This window comes from Falco naumanni, chromosome W, assembly GCF_017639655.2.
Source record: "Falco naumanni isolate bFalNau1 chromosome W, bFalNau1.pat, whole genome shotgun sequence".
NCBI classification, from domain to species: domain Eukaryota; kingdom Metazoa; phylum Chordata; class Aves; order Falconiformes; family Falconidae; genus Falco; species Falco naumanni.
In genome coordinates this window covers 16,723,846-16,745,786 of record NC_054079.1, presented here as the reverse complement: position 1 = coordinate 16,745,786, position 21,941 = coordinate 16,723,846, and the positions used below count along the sequence as shown (strand labels likewise).

Below are 21,941 nucleotides of genomic sequence, written 5' to 3'. Positions count from 1 at the left end.
AGGCCAAAGACTTAGGGCAAAGAGGATGTGCAGGATTAAATCACCCCTTGAAGGAAGATGTCAGGGTATGAAAGGCCAGTGAACTGCTTTTGGTTACATCAGGCTGGAATTTCCTTCTCCCAAGTGCCACCACAGCCTCCCACCCACACCCAAGAGCAAAGCAAGGGATGCCAGAGGGCCAGGCCAAGGCAGGATTCGGTGCAGCTGACCTGTGATGCACCAGACCAACACAAATTTTCTCCCTCCACTTTCACAGTGACTGTAACAGCCCTGCCCGGGCATTGCACATCAGTCAGGCTTGAAACACAGCTGAGTATTATGCATGCTAAAAGTGGATGTATCCAAGAGTTGAGTAGTTGTCACATTTTACCGACATACCATCAAATCTCATCTGCATCATGCACTGAAACAGCTCATTCACCTCCTGACCAGCAGGTGATAACTGGGCCCTCACAACACCTACATTTTTCATGATAGCACCTCTGTGCAAGAATCTAGACTTAAAAAGCAAGGCTTCTGTGGCCATGAAAACATCAGGAAGATGTTAAATTCCACTTGTGAGACATTTTGAGTTTGGAAGAGAGGGTATTTTGATGCACAGTTGCATGGGAAAAATGACCAAGCAAAATGTAAGCACCAGGCTCCAGGGATTTCCACAAGCATAAGTGCAAAGGTTTTGGAAACAGGTTTAGCGGGAATGGTGTTTCCACTGAGGTCCTCCCCTCCTTACCCTCCCTGGCTGGCTGACTTTCCCAGAGTCTCGATTTGCAGCTTGACTGAATACCACTCAAAATATTTTCTCAATTAGAGGAGAAACCAGGAATTTGCCACTTGTCTGCCTCTATTTTGCTGCCTGTCAGCATTCAGCAAATATTTCAATTGTAGCCCTTTGCATGCTGCTAGCCCCGCTCATTTAACCTTTGGCCCTTCCCTAGGCTAATTCATCGGCCTTTACCTTCAAATCTTTACAACCAAGGGCTGACCATGGGATGGGCTGGCCGGGAGGGGAGGATGAAGGGGGTGTTGGGGGTGGGTAATTTATGCCAGACTCCATTGCAGTTTTTTGGGGGAGTAAAGAGGATGAAAATCTCTGGTCATGGCTTCTCGAAGAATTGGATTACCAGCAGCTGGGATTTGTACTTCCACATCTGGAAGATGACAAGGAAAATTAACATTTTATTAAAAAAAAAAAAAAAGAGGAAAGGAAGGTCTCCATCACCTCGGCCCTCCTCTGCACAGCCGGCAGCATCCTGAGGCAGGTACATAATTTCCCGCAGAGCCTTTGCTTTTCTTCTCCTGGCTTGACCACTTTCCTCCCCATCTCGCATGTTGCCGAGATTAGTAGCTAACAGTTCTGCTGTCAAAAGTGCATGTGATGAAAATAATGCCCAGAGCGCAGCCTGACAGCCTCACAAGCGCCTGCTTGACTTTGATGACAGAAGACCTCAAAAGCCTGCACCCAGCCAGCCTCCCCCTCAGCCAGCCGCTCAGCCGAGCATCCATTGTGGCTCTCCAGGGGCTGTGCCCAGCTGCTCACTGTATGAGAAATCACTAACCCTTCTGTCACGTGGACCCTTTAATTGTTCACGTTGGTATTTTGTTTCTCTCTACTGTAGACAGTTTGCTGTCTGTTATCTACCCTTCATATGTAATTAATTGTGCTGTCTCCCAGCTCATTAGAAACAAGCCCCTCCCCTTCCCCCTTTACCCCAGCCAAGTCACAGTGTGCATTATTTAGGTTAAATCATGTTTAAGTAACTATATAAATAGTAGGTCGAGTTTGCCTTTTCTCTATGCTGAGACTGTTGCTTGGCTCCTTTCTCAATGTGCCAGACCGGGAAAGCCCTGATCACTGGAAGCCCTTGATGGGAAACCCTCACTGGGCAGAGCAGCCATGCCACCCCAGGAGCAAGGGAAGGTCCTCAGAGCAGAAGGCTTGTCCAGTAGGTAACAAGAACAAGCTGCCAAACTTTAAAAAGGCAAGCATAAAACTCAGCGCTGCAGAGCAAAAATGCTGCCAAGAGGATGTTTGGCTAGCAAGAGGTACCAGCAAGAGGAAGGTGAGGTATGGTTTGGGGTTTCTTTCCCCGTCCATAGCTTATTCTAGCCAGCGAAATGCGCTTCAAATGACAACACTTCACACACCCTGGGTCACCCGTAGCCATCTGAGCAGCCCTCTCTTGCAGCTATAGCACTGAAACTCAGGTGCTGCAATGCATGTGAAAGACTTATGAGCTTTCATTCAATTAAGAACAAAATGAGAGTTTCTGAAGTAGCTTCCCTCAGTGCACCCATTAAAAAAAAAACAAAAAAACCACCAGTAATTAAGGATGTGGGTATACAGGTTTGAGCAATCTAAAAACCGACATGAATCATCACCTCGAACGCAAACAAAACCTGCATCCAACTGTTTTAAAGGGTTAGAGCAGCTAAACTAAAGTTTGCAAAGTTAGTTTGTTCGCTTTTCTGGGCCAAAACTGAATGTCCTTGTAGACCATTTTCCTGTGCAAAAGCACCTCTAATATCAACTGATTGGAGTATTTAAATATCTGCTTCTTTCTGGGAATAACCACTGACAGAATAAGCATGAGAAAGCTTATTTCCTCAAGATTTCCAGCTTAGCTTAAGAGATTTAATCATCTGGATGAGCTTTGGGTGAATCACATGAACTTTTGGATACAGACTGCAGCCAAGACCTCCCATCTTCTTTGTGTGTGCACATCCTTGCTGATAGACCTGGGCTAGCCAAGTGTTTTAACTGATTGGACCAGGCTCAGCTTTGCTGGATTGTCTGCACAAAGGTTGCGAAGGGCTTCAGCAAAGACTTCCACATGAAAAGCACTGTAGACATTTCCAGCGATGTTATATGAAGCTAAATTACTTCTTGGGAAAACTGTTTATACCAGGAATGCAAGGCAACGAAGTTCTCTCTTCCCAACACAATCTGGGTGCAGAGGATGGCAGAACAAAAGCCTCCCGAGCTGCCTAAGACCAATGAATCTCACCAGTGACGTGGGACGACCACCATGAAGAGCCAGGACATAGTTCAGTTTTCCAGTCTATCTACACCTGGCCCTCTCTGCCACAAGGGCTTAAAAAAAGGATGGAGATCACAAGCGTGTGTCATGCATGTCACTAAAGTTATCAGAGACCCTCAATCTAAACTTGCTGCCTGGGCTTCATACAGTTGCTGATCTAATGGGAAAATGTGCTGCTATTTAGCTGAACCCACCAAAATGGCAGCTTGGCTCCCCACCCCCGTGCAACTCGCCCTCCTAACACCGCTTGCACCGCTTCAGGAGGAGGTAGTCCCCCTGCAACTTTTTCCAAATATAGGCAGAAAGACATAAAATATCCACACCTTGGTTCATCAGAAACACACCCAGATTTTAGGTGATGCTGTGTTATTAATAATATATGTTTTTAAAAAAAAAGCTCTCAAGAAGGAAAGGGGGAAGGAAGGAAGGAAGGAAGAAAAACATGCATGAGTGGGGGAAGGGGGGAAAAAAAGGACAACAGTCTGAGACTTTCAATGGGAATGTCCAAAAATAACACAAACAGGATCTCCCTGCCATCTGCTGCGATCCTCTCTGAATGACTTTCAAAGCAAAAAGCCTTGCCAAAACCTGGCAAACAAAGCACCGAGCATCAGTTCTAATGGAATACCAATACTGCATTCCCCCTTCCCCCCTTTTTGCTACATATACACACCTTCCACACCCCTCCAGTTGCCAAATAAATGACACTATGCAAAAAAATTTGAATTTGCTTCATTTACAAAGCTGAATAAACAACGAATAATTTTGCAAGTGCTCCCATATGTGTCTGCTTCCCTGCTTACAATGGACACTAATAAGATTTGCCATAACTAATTCATTCTTTCACACCATTACCCTATTCTCCACCTTGAAGAAAAAAGAAAAAATATCTGCCTATTCCACATGCATTTTTCCACAACTTTCACACAGTTGAAACACAAGGGTTTCAACAGCAAAGCCCACCCATCATAGAACAGACACTTTCAACTTAGTTTAGGCCCCTCAACGACGTTTAAAGGTGAGTTTTACTGAACCTAAAGGAACAGAAGAATGTTTGTCACTTTCTTTTCTTTGATTTTCCATTCTCATTAAAAAAAAAAGAAGAGATGTCTAAAGGGAATGATGAGAAATGGGGAGACCTAGGAGAGCTGCAATGTCGACACTTAAGGCAAAGTTAGTGCATATAAAGTAGAAAGTCTTGACTCCAAAGGCAACGTATTAGTGCATATAAAGCAGAAGCAAAATTCATTAGCTGCAAAAACCAGCAACTCTCCTATGCTTTGCTTTGGCCTGGCTAAGTGGAGCAAACACAAAGCAAGCACCCAGCAGCAACACCCCAGAGTGGATGCAGCCTGCACTCTGCTTTTAGTCCTTCACTACTAAATACAGAGCCAGGATGCAGAGAACTCAGTGAAGGGCAGAAACTCATTTTACTTTGGGGTTTGGGGGTTGTTTTGTCTTAAATGATTCACATCTCTTCTGACAAACCTAAGAAACAAAACTGAAATGCCTAAATCCACATATCTTTGCTGTGCTTTGTTCCCTCTGCTATTAAGATATTTTTATGTGCCAGGAGCACACCTTTACCAGTGCTACCAAGCTTTTTGTTTTGCCCTTTAAAAAAAAATAAATATATATATCTGATGCCTAAATTACTTGAACAAACAAAAGAGCTTTCCCTTCCTCCCTTGCTGCCACCTCCCCCAGTGCTGGATCTGCCCCTCCTCCTCCAGCACACAAATGGCCTCACACCAGACAGGATGGAGGGAAGGTTCCTAATTATGCCTCTTTATTAACAAGGGTCCACCACAGGGAAGGGACTGGAGTAAGGTGGGGGACAGACAGTGGGTGCCAGCTCCTTCCTGCCACCCAAAACGGTGAGCAGAGATCATGGGTAATCTGCTAGGAAGGAGCCCTCGTGTGAGAACTTTGGGCCACCTGCCAGCCCACCCCGTGCCATGGGATGCCATGGTGGGCAGGCATTGCTGGTCTGCCCCCACCACAACATCTGGGAAAGGGTGGCAGGGAAGACCCACTGGGATCCCAGTTGTTTCCTGCAGCCTGTGGATGGGGAAAGCTGGGGGGAAGTGGGAGCCTGATGAATGCACCAAGCCATTGGGGTGCACACAGGCATCCTTGCTGCAGCTGGAGCAGCGGAAAGTGGGATGCCTTCTCCAGTGGTCCTGGGTGAGATGCCTCTGTCTGCCTCAATTTTCTGCTTGTAAACTGGGAAGGACCTTGGGAAAGTGGTGAAAACCTATGCTCTTTGGTAGCATTCAGACATGATAGTTACAGGGCACTATCTTCAATTTTCTGTAAGTACCATCCATCATCTAATTGCTTTCTCCCTATCTCCGATTCATTTTCTTGTTCCACTAGGAAAGACAGGAGGGTATTTTTTGAAAAAAAGCCACAATCAAAATGAAAACTCTTTCCTTCTCTCCTGTTTCAACCTCAGGCCATCCTTCGCATTCACCCTTCAACACTGAGGCATCACACCTGATGATAAACTCCCTGAGTCCCTCAGGCCTTCAGTTTATCCATCAGATCCCTCTCCAGCATTGCCTGCATGGTCGTCTCCATCTGGCAGAGCCCAAATCCTCCTTTCTCCTTACCTCACTGTTTAAATTCCTCTCCCACTGGGCTGCCGGTTTTTCCTCCCCTGCGAGCAAACACTTCTACCCATCTGTGTCCAGTGGCCATGACAAAAACGGCTCCCTTACTCCAAAAGTCCCCCATAATTTTTCCCCAGACCTCACAATACACTTGATGTCCTTCCTGACTCCTTCCCCACTCTCAAAACCTGGATTGGGTCGCTTTGTCCAGTCTTTGGGTTTATTTATTCACAGACCTTTTTCTACCTGTGCTCCTTGTCGAGTCTGCTTGGGTTCAGCCTCTATCTGTGTTTTTACACAAGCAACCAGACTGCGGGCAGGCAGCAAAGATGAAGACAAGCAAAGAGGTCTATAAGGAGAGCATAAAGCATTTTGACTTTTTCTAACTGGGGATTAACACATGGGTTTTAAACAAGGGGACTCCCTTCCCAGCTGACAGCAGCAGCTGCAGCTTCTGACTTGCTCGCAGAGTGGCAGGGAATCGAATCAAAAAGAAAAGAAGAAAGAGGACAACCTTTCCTTGGGGAGTAGGAAACACAATATGAGCTATTCTAAAAGCCCTGCAAATACTGGCTTGGTTTTAGGTCAGGCTCTTCTTCCCCCTTCTGTCCCATGTCTTCCCCCCTCCTCTTGCAACAAATGGAAATTGATATTTTTCAAAATTCTTCTGAAAGCCAACCCGGCAGATGGTTCTTTCCATGCCGGGGAGGGAACAAAAAGAAAAACCTGCCAGGTTACACATCACTGAGATGTGACAAAGATGGGCATGGTAGCTGGCCTCTGACCCAGGGATTTCACGTAGGCCTATTAAGCTATGTGGCCAAGATAGACTGAGTTGACTTATATCTCCGGCACACAGCTGCTGTACCCCACAGGCTCATGCTAAGTTTTATTAGCTTAAGTCAGGCCAGATAGACTGAAAAGAGACAGGGTTTCCCTACTTCCATCCCTTAGGACAATCCCCTATCCCAGCATCTTAGCAGGTAGAAGTGAAGTTCAGCAGCCAAATTCACAATGTAATAGTAAAAAGGCTTATGTAGACAGTAATTAGCAACTGTCCTACTTTTAAAAAGTCTGACATACACATCAGTAGTACAAACTCCTGCAGATGCAAAAAGCCAAGGGTAAGTCACTGTCAGTCCTATCACACTCCAGTGCTTCAGGTTATGAACCTGGCTGTCCATCACAAGCTGCCCTCCCTTTTCTCTAAAACATCATCTTCCCCCTAGATGATATCAACAGCCACATTCCCACTCTTTCCAAGGGTCCCCCAAGCAGACCCAAGGACTCCACATCCCAAGCACCCAAGCTATCTCAAGGATGCAGCATGACTCGGTTGCACACCACATCTGCCAGCTAAAGCACAGGGAGCAGCAAAGGCTGTGCTGCCCTCCTGCAGAGCTGCCCCGCGCTTCACAAATTCCCATGAAGCACGCTGGCAGTTGGCAGTCGCTGTCCCCAAGTGACGAATAGCAGCTCCTACCCACGCCCAGAGTCAGTGACCTAAGGACAGATCAATCCCTCCCCATCACACCCTTCCCAGTGCTTCTTGCAATGGCTGTGCGGTAGGCACAGAAGGAAACAGGTTTCCCCCCCCCCCCCCCCCCCCCCCCCTTCAGATCAGGAATATCATTACAAGAAATGCAATGGAATTAAGACAAGTGAAAGAAAAGGCTGGAGGGAATTTGTCCTAATGGTTACACAAATTATTGAAGAAAAGTATTCCATGGAAAGCAAAAGGCTGTCTTTGGGAAGAGCACTCAGTTGAGTGCTAGTGAATGAAACTTCAGAAAACAGTCAAGGCAATTAATTATTCCCACCTAACATGCACGTACATGGGGTATAAGAAGTAAAACGTCCTCAAGCCGGTACTATCCATTCCCAGTGGAGGATGCAAAAAACCAAGTACTCAAGCTCCCTGCTAATCCGGATTAGGCAGGATACTGAGGTAGGGACTGTCCCTGCACCTGAAAGGACTTTGGTGGGAGGCAGAAATGAAAGCTGATCAAGCCTCTGTTAGTGCTGCTGCTCCTCAGTGGGAAAATACCCATCTCTGGTCTTTTTTTTCTTAGTCTTAAGGGTGAGCTTTCATCAAATTACCCACCTGGGAATACAGCAGGTAAAATTTAGGTGAAGCTACCCAGGCCAGCACGATATTTGGGCATATACTGGGGCACAGGGGAGACTACCGGGGGAAAAGAAAAAAAAAGTCCATTTAGAAATTACAGTGCAAGCTCTACCTCAAAGGTATGAGGAAACTATTTCCTACATATCCTCCTGGGAAATGCTTGCCAAGCACGTTACAGAAGTGACTTTTCACAGAAGAACCAGGTGAGGAGCCAGTGACATTGTCCCACGGTGAAGCAAGGGCATGATCAGTAGTGACACATCTGAAGGTCCACTGCTCAATCCTCTCCTCCTCAAACAAATCAGGCAGGAGAGTGGGGCCGTGGCCTCTGGCTCATTTGCTGGTGCCACCACATTCCTCCCAAGAGCATTGGGCAAGGCAAAATTATCCACAAATCCCCTCAGGGCTGATTCTCATCTTTCAGACATGGGGATGGAGAGCAGCTCACAGGAAGCTACAACTGCACTGCAAAGTGCTGAAATTCCTCAATGAACCACCCAGGTTTATAGTGGTGGAGTTGTTGTAATACTGATGTCAATAAAAGATACCATCTTTCTCTACAAACCTTGCCACCCAGGTGAGACAGAGAGCCATGAGAAACTGATGAGAAGATAATGAGTCCTCCAGTAAATATTGCTCATTTGACTCTTACCACAGTTTAGAGTTTACAGACCAGAAGGGACTATTAAGGGCATCTAGACTGACATTACATGCTGGCCCCAAACCTCCACCCCCCTCATTTCTGCATCAATCTTTAACTCTTCTTTGAGATAAATTTTAATTTAAGCTAGCAGTGAAGATGCAAAGAGTTAATAATTTTGAAATAAATTCACCAGGTTCAATGACAAGCAAAAAAGGCTTCTAGAAGAGCTGTGCATCCAACACTTGAAGATCAGGCCACCACCTGGAAGACTCAGTTGTGTCATGGTTAAACAACCACAGCTCAATGAAAAAGGCCCAAGTATTACCCTGGCCTGTGACAGGTTCCTTGAGTGAGTCACTTAATCTCATTACTCTATTTCACACAGTGTACTAAGAGAAAAGATGGTTTTGTTTCTCCTCCTTTTATTTCTACAGAGCTTGTGAACTTCTTACAGGACAGGCTTTCCTGATGCCTTCATACAGGACCTGCCAATAGTAGACATTGATGTCCGATAGGACCATGAGGCACTGTCTTAAAATAAGCCTGGTAGACACACTTAGCTCTGCAAACACAGCTGCAGTTGACCATCCATCATGAATGACCATGTCCACACCTTGAGGAATGCTATCTTCCACAGTGGCCACAGTCTAAGCCACATCTTAAATATGCAACCTCATTTCTGTAGTAAGACACCTTAGCCCTTCCACTGTCCCTTTCAGTGCTAGTCCACAGCTCCAGAAAAAAAAAAAAAAAAAAAGAAGATAATAACAAGGTGGTTTGCTTGATACTGCCCTGGAAAAGTTGAGTTATTTCCAGACTGACCATCCTACTTGGAGCAGTGTCCTGCTACTTGTGCATGCACCATGGCTTGAGAATCCCTCTCCTGACAGCAATCACCTGCAGCTTGGAGTGCAAATGTAATCCTGATGTAGAAAGAGCATTTCACATTCCGAAATGAAGAAGCCAACAGCCACTGGTCTAATTCACATTAGAGGTCATGGCAAGCAATGGAAAATAACATTCTTACGAAAACTCAGCTAACTGGACCTCAAGGGTCACGTATCAAATAGAATCATATTAAAGTTCAAAAGCTGGAAAAGTCTCAGCATTAAAAAAATAAAACAAAACAATGCATGTTTATTCTGGATACTTTTAGACTGGTTTCCTAAGGAAACAAGGCTAATGTGATCACGCTGTGTTTGTGTTTGTGTGTATGTGAATGCGCACACAAACCCCTTGCCTGCTTGAGTGATCCTCTCCTCAATATTTTTGCAGTATTTTGATGAATTTTCATCAAATTTGATGTAAGAACAGAAATCTTTGAGATACAATATTCAAAGAAGTTTTGTTCAAATTGTTTGCTGGCCAGAAGAAGGAACCCCTGAGGGGTTCCCAAAGAGGGCTTGGCCAGCAAGTTCACTCACCATTAGACACTAGAGAAGCTACATAAGAGGAAAGCAGTCAGAAACCAACTTTCACAAGTTTCAGTGTTCTTAGAAAAAGAAAAAAAAATTAAAAAGGCAAGCTGAGGGCACCAGATGAAGCCCCTCTTTCCATTCAAATGAGCTCAAGATGAGTCCATCATGCAGCCCCACTGGCTATGCAGGGAAATGTAGGCAGTGAGAAGCCTGCCTGGGAATGAAACGTGAAGAATTAGACCTGACCTGAGGGAGCTAGCTGGGTGTGCGTGTGTGTGTGAAAGGAATTGAAGATGAAAAAGCTGGAGGTGAATCAGAAGGTATCTGTGGTCAGGCACTCCTGGAAGGAGAGGAGAGGGAGCACTGTATGCAAAAGTTGATGCTGGAGCAACATGAGCATGTGCATGAAGGACTGACACCCCTGTGCATCCCAAAACCTCTGCAAATGAAGATACAGCCGGTAGAGGTTTGCAGCTCTGGGTACACATGCCAGCACATCATGTCTGCAGCACATCTCTGTTAGCCTGGAGGCCACAGTGCTTTCAAAACACAATCAGCATGCACTGACTTGGTCAAGCCTTTATGAGGCTGCCAGGAGCAGCATCTGTCCCCTCCTGGGGTCCAGCAGTGGGGACATCAGGACCTCCAGCTGGACCCCCCAGCTTCCCTGCACTGGTCCAGTTGCTTCCCTGAAGCATCTCCTCAGCTCCAAACCAGCGCTGGGGGCATTTTGTCATGGTCTAAAAAGAGGCATAGCACAAGCAAACAAGGAAATGTCACAGAGGGCCATCGAAACTCAGCCGTGGGAGTGACTGCTGCAAAACAAAACCTGTCCTCGACACAGACGGCCTCCACAAGCCCTGGTCATATGGCAGCTAATCAAATACAGTAAGTCTTCCTCATTTGGCACTCCGCAATAAGCAGTAAAAACCTGCTTAGATTTCCCCAGCCCAGCCCTTCACTGCCAGACATTTGCTTCTTTAAGCAATTCTTAACTACATGAAGAAAAAAAAGAAAAAGAAAAAAAAAAAGAAGAAAAAAAATAGTCACAGCTCTTTGGGAGCAAACAGTGAGGGATGGAGGAATGGGCATCAGCTGGCTCAGGCAGAGCACTGAGCTGGAAAAGAAACTCTGCCTTATGTCTGTTGCAAGATATCCATGACGCAATGCAAGGCGGACACTGCTCCAGCAGGCTTTGGAGAAGAAGGAAGGGTAAGAGCCCTTCTTGCTCTTCACAGCAAAGATTGAACCACTTTCAGGAGGGACCAGACTCCTCCAGGTGACTACATGGGGGCCCAAGAGGACTCAGCTCCCCATCTGGGCACCTCAGGTGCCTTCAAGGACCAAGATGAAGCTGGGCCTGAGCGGTTCTCAGCTCACAGCAAACTGGTTTCTTCAGCTCTGAGGTTTTTACAAATAAATTCCTTCCTGCTCTCATTTTGGGGGGAGCCTGAGGTAGTTGTGGTGGGAGGGCACCAAACTGCAGCTGTTTCATTTATACCTTCAACAATGCTGTAGAAATAAAAGCTAGCCAAAAAGAAACCCGGTATGAATATCAAAGAGCCGAGCTTGTGTAGCTTTGCACCCAGTTTGTGTAGAGAGACTGTAAAAATGCCAGGAGCCTTGTGCCTGTTAGAACAGCTCTGAACTGGTCTCTCAGCTGCTCAAAAAACAGTTGCACCTTAAATGCAACTAGGAGAAGATTTCCCCACTGTGCTGGTACTTCTGGGGCTTCGCCACTCTGCCACAACCTGGGCAGAGGCTGAGATCTACCCTGCTGACGTTAGCTTCAGGTACCTGCCACTAGCATCATTTAGAGCAGCCTCAAGGCTTTGCTAAGCTAGAGTGGCAAACTAGCACAGAAACAGGTCCAGGCAGAAGGGGCTACGGAGGCTCCATCCTTTGGGGGGGGGGGGGGGGGGGAATAAGTAAAGAAAAAGAAGCTGTAAATTAAAACCTGCCACTTCAAGCAAGTACCACCACAAATGAGCAAGTGCCACTTTCTTGCTAAGCCACACACAGCACAGGGAGCAAGCACTTCTGTAAACTCCCCGAGCCACATTTGGGATCACAAGAGGAAGAGCTGACTCAGAGGACATCTCACATGGGGATGCCCTTAGCAAAGAGGAATAAGCATGCACTATGAGCAATTGGATGATCATGCACACAAATCTCTGGGGAGAGGAGTCCGGCACAGCGGTAATCCAGCAAGAGCTGTGGATGCACATGAGAACCTGAAGGGAAAGTGCAATATGCAGTCAGTGATGCAAAGAAGGGGGAAGGAGGCGGGGGAAACGTTCATGATATTCTGGAGGAGGGAGGGGTGCAAAGGGGAAAACATGCAAATGAGGGAGTCCTCAAGGAAAGGAGAACCACAAGAGAAAGTTGGGGAGGGGCAGGGGAAAGAAAGACTGAATTCAATTTCAGGGGAAAAAGTGCTAGAACCGCTTCCTGCAGATAAACAGCAAATACCTACAGGAACACAAAGGGAAAAAAATATAAATTTTTTGCAAGAAAATCCAAGGATAGAGTTTCCTCTGACTGCACACAAGGAAGCTTTACTTCCAATTGACTTGCTGCCACTTATCTCTCAGCAATAAAACGCATTCACCCATCCCAAGCTCTCAAAAAAACCCAGTGCAACAATAATTACAAAAAAAATATGAGTTTACATCCTCCAAAGCAGGACATTATGCATATGATGGAAGCTCCAAAGAAACTTTGTCAGGCTGTGCTTGAAGAAAGAAGGGGGCGGAAAATGAACTGTTTGCAGACACAAGAAAATAGACAGAGCAGCAAAAGCAGGGAGGGTTAAAAAAAAGAAAATAAATAAAACAAAAGCAGGGAAATACTGTTCATCTGGGGCTTGCTAAATGCTACATGACAGGCAAGGAATGCCGATTGATTACTTCGTTGCATGTGGTACCACACTTTCAGTGCCCTTCCAGACTGACAGCATGTTTCCTTATCCAAAGGGAAAGGCACCTTTCTTTAGTGATGCTGAGGACACTGGACTTGAGCAACTCTGCCGTAGGTGGGTGAGCAGTGTCTGCAGGGCTAGCCAGTATTCCAGCAGGACATCCTTTGGGCTCCTGGCTTTTTTCTTCCCTCCCTCTTCAATCAGACTAAATAAAATGGAGCCATTGGCAGGTTTGGAAGCGGCAAGGGTTCAGCCCACTCCATCCCCAGGCACTGAAGGGTTGAAATAAAGAGCAAACGCTTACAGAACATTTGTGCACTTTCCAATTACCACAGAAGTGGCTGCATGGACAGCCCAAGCTGCAATTCACCTTCCGAGCAGCTCTGGGAAAGGGGTTAGGAAACTACCTTCACTCTTATTTTCAAGAAGAGGAAGCTGCCATGAAATTACTTGGCATGGCCACAACTTAAAAGGAACCCCAAAAGTTGTTGGGTTGCAGCCAAGCACACAAGCCAGCAGAGCAGAGGTTCCCAGTGCTGATGCTCTCTCACCCCCTGCCTCCCTTCCCGCCCCGGGGCATCAGCAAGATCCTCTCCTGGATTGCCTTCCCTCCCCTTCAACATTACATCATATCCCTGGGGCAATAGCTCACATGGAAAAGCAACATGAGGAAAGTATTTCTTGTATGTTTACATCTTTTAATATAGCATAGCAGCTGGAATCAAAGGCAACAAACCCAGGTCTGGGCACATGAGCAGCGTGGCTCTCCGCAGAGCCCCCTCCTAATCACCGCTGCTCCCTGGACCACAGCTTTAGAAATCAGGCACTAGCCCCTATTGCCTAATTAGCAGAGCCATGGAAGGCTTAGGAAAAGACATATCTTCTTGCTCCCTAAGTGGCCACTGAATAAATGCTATATCCCCAGTTCACAGCCCCTTTCTACATTGCTGGCATTACCAGTCCTTTGTGTACCGACATGCTGTTACTTAAATTGCTTCCATTTTCATTACTTGCCCTCTGTGCTGTGTGTACTGAAACTCCTGCAAGAATGCTGAAGTGGTATTTCAAAGCACTGGGGACTACTGGAGATGGAGCTAAAATTATTATGCAACAAACTTAAGTGATTTTACAAGTCCTGATAGAGTTTGCTCCTCCTCAGGGGGAAAAATAAATTCAGGTGCTACTCCATGAGGGGCTCCCACTCACCAGAGACAGAAGCATGGCACTGCAGCTCAGGTTGTGCTGAGCTCTCCATCCTTACATACGGGTCTGTAGGGCCTGTATATACGCCCTGCATCTGTAAGTGAGGTGGTAAACTCAAAGAATTATGCTGCTCCCATGCACAAGGGAAATGCGTACATTGGGCTAAACTCTCCTGGCAAAAATCCACGAAGGACAGTGGAGTGATGCCAACTGAAGAATGGCCCCGCTGGTTTAAATGCATTGTTCCCCGCTCCTACTGCCGGTAGCTGCTTTTCTGGAGTTTGGGCTGATTGAAGCAACAGACTATCAAACAGTTTAACTCTGAAATATCAAAACCGCCAGAATCATTTAAATGTGACAACTGCATATTTTCTTTTAAACTACTAACACAGCTCTCAATGGCTCTGCAAGTACATGCAGAAGGTACCTGCATGCTCCTCTTTCCTAGGGAAACCCACAGGTGCATCTGAGAGCTTCAGCTCCTTTCAAGTTTCAACTTGCTGTTTCCTCCTATCTTCCCCCCCAAAAAAATCTCTTGAAGTGCCATGAGGCACATTCACCAGCCATGAAAGCAATCATGCTGCCAGCACTGGAACCCTTCTCCCACCAATTTCCAACGTCCCTCTCCTGCAGTGCCTTTCATCGCCCATTGATACAAGATGTTCACAGCCAGGGCCTGATCCTGCAACCCACAAGCTCAGAAGCAGTCATGTGCAAAATCCCTTCGGCTGCAGGGATGCAGGTTATTTACCATCCTGGGGATGCAGGCTGCAGGTCTCCAGGCATCAAACCCCTGGAGTCTTCCAGATCCCTGCTGGGGACTTCTCTGCCCCAGCCCTGGCTCAGCAGCTGCTGCGAACAGCCCTTGGATGTTATGCTAATGGATGTGCCAGTGCAGCAGCCCTCTCCCCATCTGCTCAGAGCATCCACCTGCTGGGTAGCTTTTTTTTTTTCTTTTTTTGTTTTGTTTTAATGGCCAGATTAGGCCAGTGCTGTCCCAAAGTGCTTGCAGCCTGTGCATGGGGTGTGAACACAACACCAGCCAGCTCAGACCTCACAGCACAAGTGCAAGCTGGATGCAACCGCATTTGGGCCACGTTCTACTTCCTTCAAACTCCTTATCTTTCTGCAATTAAAGTCTCACCCTGAGCATAACCACACTACACAAGGTGCCTTTTTTTGTTGTTTTCAGTGTTATACTTTTTTTGCACCTAGTTTCCTTATAGTTAGCTTTATTTATTTAACCTTTTTGGATGGCCATGTGAAGGAACGAACATGCCTTCCATACCCGAGGGGGTGATAAATAGAAATGAAAGCTCTGATTTCTAAACAGTCATATTCTCCACGATCCGTGCACAGCAGACAGTGGTTTGCAAGTCTTCTTTTCTCCCTGCAGGGCCACGGAGAGGTTGCTTGTGACACCTTTGCTGTCACTGAGCATGGTCTCACACAACCACTAGTTCCCTTGAGACCTCTGCAAGCATTCAGGGAGGAAAGGGAAGTGGAAATAAGACATTGCTGGGTGCTAAGACAGCCCATCCCTCTCAATAGGTGGGAAAAATCTCTTCTCAGTGTATTATAGGGCCAAGCCTCTGCTGTGCCAAGAAGAGCTATTTTTTTCATGCACGTGGAGTGTGCCATTTAGCAGGATTCTAAGAAAAACATCCCCTTGATTTTGGTTTGTTTTCTTTTTCCAAGTTCAGCTTCTAAGAGAAGTACTCTCAGAGTGAGCAGTGTTAATCACCCTGGACTCTGCCTTTTGGCAATTAGCCTCCTCAAGGTTTCAAGTAGCCCTTTGAGCATCCATCAAGTGTATAAGGTATGGGAGAAGCAGGGACCTTCCACACAGTGAGGGATCCAAGCTGCATAGGCAGGAAAGCCAAGCCATGCCACAAGCTCTAACCAGTGGACACCTACATCCCAGATGAATTTGTCCAGGTTTGAGATACTCATGAGTCTTTCATCAAATCCGAGTTTCTGTTTGAACTCATCATGATGCCCATGTATTACTAAAGAGGCAGAAGTGAAGTATTTGTACTGTGATAAAGTCTTAACCTGACCAAAGCTCCTTTGTCCAACACCTAGGACAGAAAAAGCCACTACACCCAAAATAACAGGAGTAGTCACCAGGTGTCCCTCCCCTGACCAGTGCTGCTTAAAACACACCAAATTTCTTTTAAGACTAAGTATAGGAGACATTACTGGGAAAAAAAAAATCAAGCCAACAGCAAAACAAGAGTGCTCATGAAAACAGCTCATACAAAGAAAGGATTTTCTTTCTTTTCCCCTCCCTCTTCTTCTCCTTGACTAAATGAAAAAATAAGATCAATTTTTACTGAAACTTAAAGTACCAAAAATTTATCTCCAGAATGATATTTCAAGAAAATTATATGCATCTGGAAGAAAATAAGACTTATAATGGAAGTATTTTCTGAAGCATAACTATAGAGTTGCTAGGCACAATGCTGTAATCAAGAATAATGGAGCCCTTCTCCCAGTATACAGGAATGGATTTTATTGTTTGCCGTGCACATACCTGTATTTTGAAAATGTAGTGGAAAGCTTTAACTGCCAAAAGGCTTGAGTATTAGCGCTCAGACACAAAGCAGTTTAGAAGTGGGCTCCTTCATTTATTGCTCATGTAATGATTAATCTTAAAATCTCATTACACACAAAAATAGAAGAGGTCCGGCTGAACTTTTGATCCCTTCCAAATTGGTTCATCTGAAGGATAGTTCAGGACCATCCCCACAGTGTACATGGCAGTGCAGGATGGTACCACTCTGTATTAGCTCCACCGCAGCCAAGCCAGGCTTTGCAAACCTTGCAAAGGTTACGTCTTGGGCACAAACCGTTTGAGTAGGTTTAATCCTACCCTCTCCCTCTGCTTTCAGGAGAAAAGGGAAAAACAGGAAAGAACAGGACTTACCTTCTTTCTGGAGTGTGATCTGTCCTCCTCTTTAGCTGCTTTGCTATTTTTCCCAGCTCTGGAAAGCTTCTGCTCCCCAGACTGCTTGATGGTGATTCTGATCTCAGGAGGGCAAATATAGTTCTCCAAGTTCTTTGGGGGCTTCTTAGCTCTCTTGGTGGTCTGGATCTTTAGTTTTAAACTCCCCTCCGTGAAGTTAGCCTCCTTGATGGAAAATTCCTGCTCCTCCAGGCCATCTCCTGCCACCCATTTCTCGCTGTCTGCGTTGGAAGTGGAATCCACGTCTCTCCCAGAACCCAGCTCATACTCTTCCTCAGGCTCCAGCCTCTCACCACTCACTGGGATCCCTTTCCCCGAGCCCGCCGCAGGCAGCATCGTGTCCCCAGTGCAGATGGAGGCAGGCGGAGGCTTCGCGGAGGTGACGGCAGCTGGCAGAAAGTCTGCCTCACCCCCCCTTTGCCGGGAGCTGCCCAAAGTCTCCCTGGACTCCATAGCAATACCACAATGCCCTGGAGTTTTATCAGAGGGAAGGGGAGCACAGGAGGAGATGAGGAGAGCAAAGGTAGGTACAATCCCAGGGAATGAATGGTAACTGTCCGCCAAATTCAATGTCCCAATTGCCCAGAAGCTGCAAGGAGCTCAGAAGAGACCAAATCTGCCACTGTCAGAAGAAAGAAGAAAAAAAGGAAGTTAGCGTGCACACACATATCAAATGCAAGTGTGGAGATAGCTGAAACAGGGCACCCTTGGGCTTCCCCTCCAGCATCTCAAGTCCCTTCCTTATAGGAAAATGGGAACCAAGGCTGGCCAGTATTTCTGAGGGCTGGATCTGGGATTGCTAAGCAAGGAACGATAACCTCATGCATTGCTAAATTGATGAAAATGGATATATAAGTAAACAAAAAAACCCACCCAAAATTGGCATATAAATGCAAACACCATCAACTATGGACTTGGGAAATAAGTGAGGGGGCAACCAGTTCTCCATACTCATGAACCTCCTCGATATTTCAAAGTGCTTGCTGTCACAGGGGGGTTTAGAGGGAAAGAAAAAATAGAGACAGACGCTTGCCTCAGGTTAAACAATAACCCAGTGATCAGAGCACAGAAAACATGGTGTTGCCCTGTGAGTCAGGCAGAGGAGTTTCAAACTCCTTATTTCCCCACTTCCCAGGTGAGAGAGAGATGCCCTCAGCTACCAGCTATTCGGAGGGGACACGATGGAACTCTGTTTCAGATTAATTATTCATCACACACTGGGCCAGGCACACACTGTCTGCAGCCCAAGATGCTCCCTGGCATGCTGGAAATGCAGGAGGATCCACCTGGGTCTCTTGCAGGGCATATCAGGAACCCAAGTATTGAGGGCAATGGAGGAAAGCCGAACTCAGTGCTTTCCAGAGTTCCTCATGCCCTTGGGTACCATTCCTCTGTAGCAAAGGCTTGGGTTGACTGAAGCAAAGCCTGTGCTCTCATCCTTTCAGGCGTCAACTTTCTTTAAAACATTTCAGAGTGAACTCTTTGAGATGGAAGCACTTGTATTCAGGACCTTACAAAGTCTTGGCCAAAGTTAACAGGAAAAACTGTGAATGTTCAACTGAAGCAAAAGATATATGGCATTTGTCTTAGCCTTTCTATGTCATTGGGTCATACATTTGGTTAAAAAAATTACACACAGGGCATTTTTAAAGGCATTGAGGTGCTTTCATATGCCCTCCCTAAAATCCCCCATATAGCTACTGCTCCCCCCCTCCCACCATGGTAAGCCAGTTTAGGCTACAAAATTAGCAGAAGGGTATCTCAGAGAGAAACAAAGATATTTTCTGCTACTTTAGCAAAATCAGCTCTCTGGGGGTCAGAGGAGTATCACTTTTGGCATACAGAAAAGGAAACAAGATGACATTGCCAGTAGGTGCAGGGGTGCAGACCTACTCTTTCAGCAGTAGCTCCCTACTAGATTACCTCTGCTACCCTGCCAAACCCCACCCCTCGACCAACTGCAAGATCTGAGCACAGCCTGGGATTTCCCAGGTCATTCTTAGCGGCAATAAACTATAAAGGAGAAACAAAAATGATCTTGCTACCTGTCACCAAATCATAACAGCATTATCAGTGTAACTACTCTAAAGCACAGGTCACCAAGAAAGATCACATCCTTGTACCCCTGGCTTCTTTCTGCTTTTTAAAAATACGTTACATGAGCTTAAAATTCAAAGAGAAGTAATAACAAACACCTTTTACTAGTTATATAGCCACATTTCCACTGGAGTATGGCCATGGGTCACTTGTCTGACCCTGACACATATGACTAATGGAGAGTCCTAAGCATCCTAGAGCTCCATGAAATCATTTGGGTGACCTCCACCCAGATCCCAGCAGACACAAATTCAAATAAAGTTCCCATAAATAGCACAAGCTGACAGCCCAAGCAGGGAAGGAAAAAAAATAAAATAAAATAAAAAGAAAAAAAAAAGCAGCACTCTCATGGAGCCTGAACTGCCATCTGGCCTAAGAGGTGGTGGCTTCAGTAGCTCATAGCAGATAGAGGTACACCATAAAAACATTTATACTTAAGTAGCACATCTTTTGGCAATAGGGAGGAGACTCAATCCCCAGAGCTGCTGCCACTGGTCTCATTTAAGGTGATGCTGAAGAACTAACAAACCCAAGGTCTCCTGCACCCCTGCCTTGACTCACCCTCTGATCAGCAAACCTCTCCATTCCACCACCCATGAAACAAGGATCACACTTACCTCACTCAAACCCATTGCTAGGTGGGTTAGTTAATGCCCTTACATAGTTTTGAACCCAAGTGTTTACTATGTGGTAGTCATTAATTACTAACAAAATTAGTACGTTAAAGCCACCCAGTTGCAAGGGAGCTGCTCCACCTAATTGACCAACCTTGCACCTTGCCTCTCCTTTGTGCCTATGGAGGTGATGTGAGTCAGGATTACCTTCCTCTTCCAACCGGTCCAATAAAAATAAAAAATAATGAAAAAAAAAAAAAAAAGCCCGTCCTATTTGTTTGCCATTTCTCATTGTTAATCTCCTAGGAGAGGGACGCAATGTACACACACTCCAGGGCTGCAACACAAACACAAGGTGGTAAAAGCTCAGCGCTGCAGCATTCCAGGGAGTTACTGCTCTGGTATGCACGCATGTACAATGGGCACTCTGTGCTGGCCTCCGCCCACAGGCTTTTAACCTCTCTCGCTGCTGGTAAAAAAAGAGAAGGCTTCTGGCAGACACCAATCTAGCTCAGCAGGCTGAGTCTGCAGCCACCAAGGGCGCGGGGAAGGGACCGCAGCCACCAGCACAATGAACCAACCGTTTGAGACCCTGCATTGAATGGGATAAATGAACGAAAAAATAGTTGAATGAATAAAACTCATGGCTCCGATCTGGGAAGGGTCTTTCAGGTTTTGAGGCATCGGGTAATGTTTTATGGAGGAAAAATAAAAAGCCAGGTTTCTGCTCCAAAGGCTGATTGCTGGTCTTGGACCCAAGCTCTTGGGTCATGATGCTCAAACTCATCCCCGCTTGGCTGTGTGCCTCCGGGTCAGTAGAAACAAACAACAGATGAATAAAGTCATTGCATTACACCAGTGTCAGGTGAGTTCATGCTAAATCCACCTTAAAATCCCACTTAAAACTATTGGCCTCCTGTTCTGCTGAGAGCCTGCAGATGGTGATATCACCAGACCCGCAGGTAGCAACAAACCCCCCTGCTGCTCAAACACCAGGCAGAATTAACTGGGTCATTGTTTTAGGTATCTCCTTACTCTCCTCCAGGGTTAATAGTTAGATGACTTGGGTGCAGGGACATTATACTTGTCTTTTTTGTTCGGGCAAGCTACCTGTGCTTTGAGTAATTAGGAAACCTCACTTGAGGCTTCTGAAGGTGTAACCTCTTTTGGAAACCTCCTCATCTCCCCTCTCCAGACAGCCAGGAGCAGAAGCGCTGGAGGGACAGTGATCAATACTTTTTTTTTTCCTCCAGCAGCTCTTCTGCCTTAGCTGGCAATATGCATCTCTGGAAATCTAGGGAGGAAACAAATTTTCCAGGAGACCTATAGCTCTGTTTTAAACCCCCAAGAGATGGGGGCTGTCTAGACTTTTAAGTGCTCACCCAAACTGCCCTTCCAGGCCTCGAAGCTCACCAGCATCAAGATCTGTTCAATAAGCCACTACGGAGGTGTTTTACCATCCAAATTAAGCTCCCAGAGGAAAGTGTTATCACTAGTAAGCTTCCTGCAGTCAAGTTAAATTTGAGGATAATTTACAGATGAATGACAACAAATTTCACAGAAGTTGGCATTAGCTCTTAGTTAGAGAGAGATTCACACTTCCTCTGATAAGTACTGAGAAATAATCAAATGCCTGTGTGCTCAGCCTTGCTATGGATGCTCTGGTGTTTCTTATCAGCTCTGCTGGGCACCTCAAACACACTTCTGGAGGCAAAGGCCTGAAGGACAAGACCTTCCTTTGGGTCATACTAGATGTATCCCATTAAGGGTTCTGAGTATGCTCCCTTCTCCTGCCTCAGGCAACTACTCATGCTTGCAAGTATTCAGATGCCAGGGCTATAAAGTGATTAAACTGAAAACTTGCTGAGGACAAAAACAGACATGTGAGCCCACGGTAAGGAGGAGAAATCCACCTATTTAGGATTCTCCAGGAAATGGGAGTGGGCATAATACTTGGCATGGTTTTCGCCCTAAGCGCAGGGGCAACCACATTAGTAACAAGCAGATGTTGATGAGACAAGTGCAAGCAAGCCAGGTTCGGCTGCCTAGCATTTGTGCTGCTCCTGATTTGCTCAAGTACCAGGAGCAACAGCAGAGAGCTCGGAGCAGTATTAAAAGATGCTGCCCAAATCCTATAGTACACTACTCCCAACCATGGCTGTAGCTACTGAGACTGCTTTTGTTTTACCCAGAGTCCAAAATGCCTTAAGATGAAAAAGAGAAAAAAAATATCTATTGAACACCTTCAAGTAAGGGAAACTGAGGCACGAGTCTGAGAGTGTGACAGTGAACTTCAC

At 46.1% G+C, this 21,941-nt stretch overlaps 1 protein-coding gene across 1 annotated transcript in view; it reads right to left on the bottom strand.

Annotated features, from left to right (window-relative positions):
* LOC121080420 (SET-binding protein-like) overlaps positions 1-21,941 on the bottom strand; it is a 63,276-nt gene that overhangs the window by 29,087 nt on the left and 12,248 nt on the right. The window contains exon 2 of the mRNA XM_040578440.1: positions 16,895-17,555. Coding sequence (XP_040434374.1) covers positions 16,895-17,386 — 492 coding nt within the window. The 5' untranslated portion in view covers positions 17,387-17,555. The remainder of the gene's footprint in view (positions 1-16,894; positions 17,556-21,941) is intronic.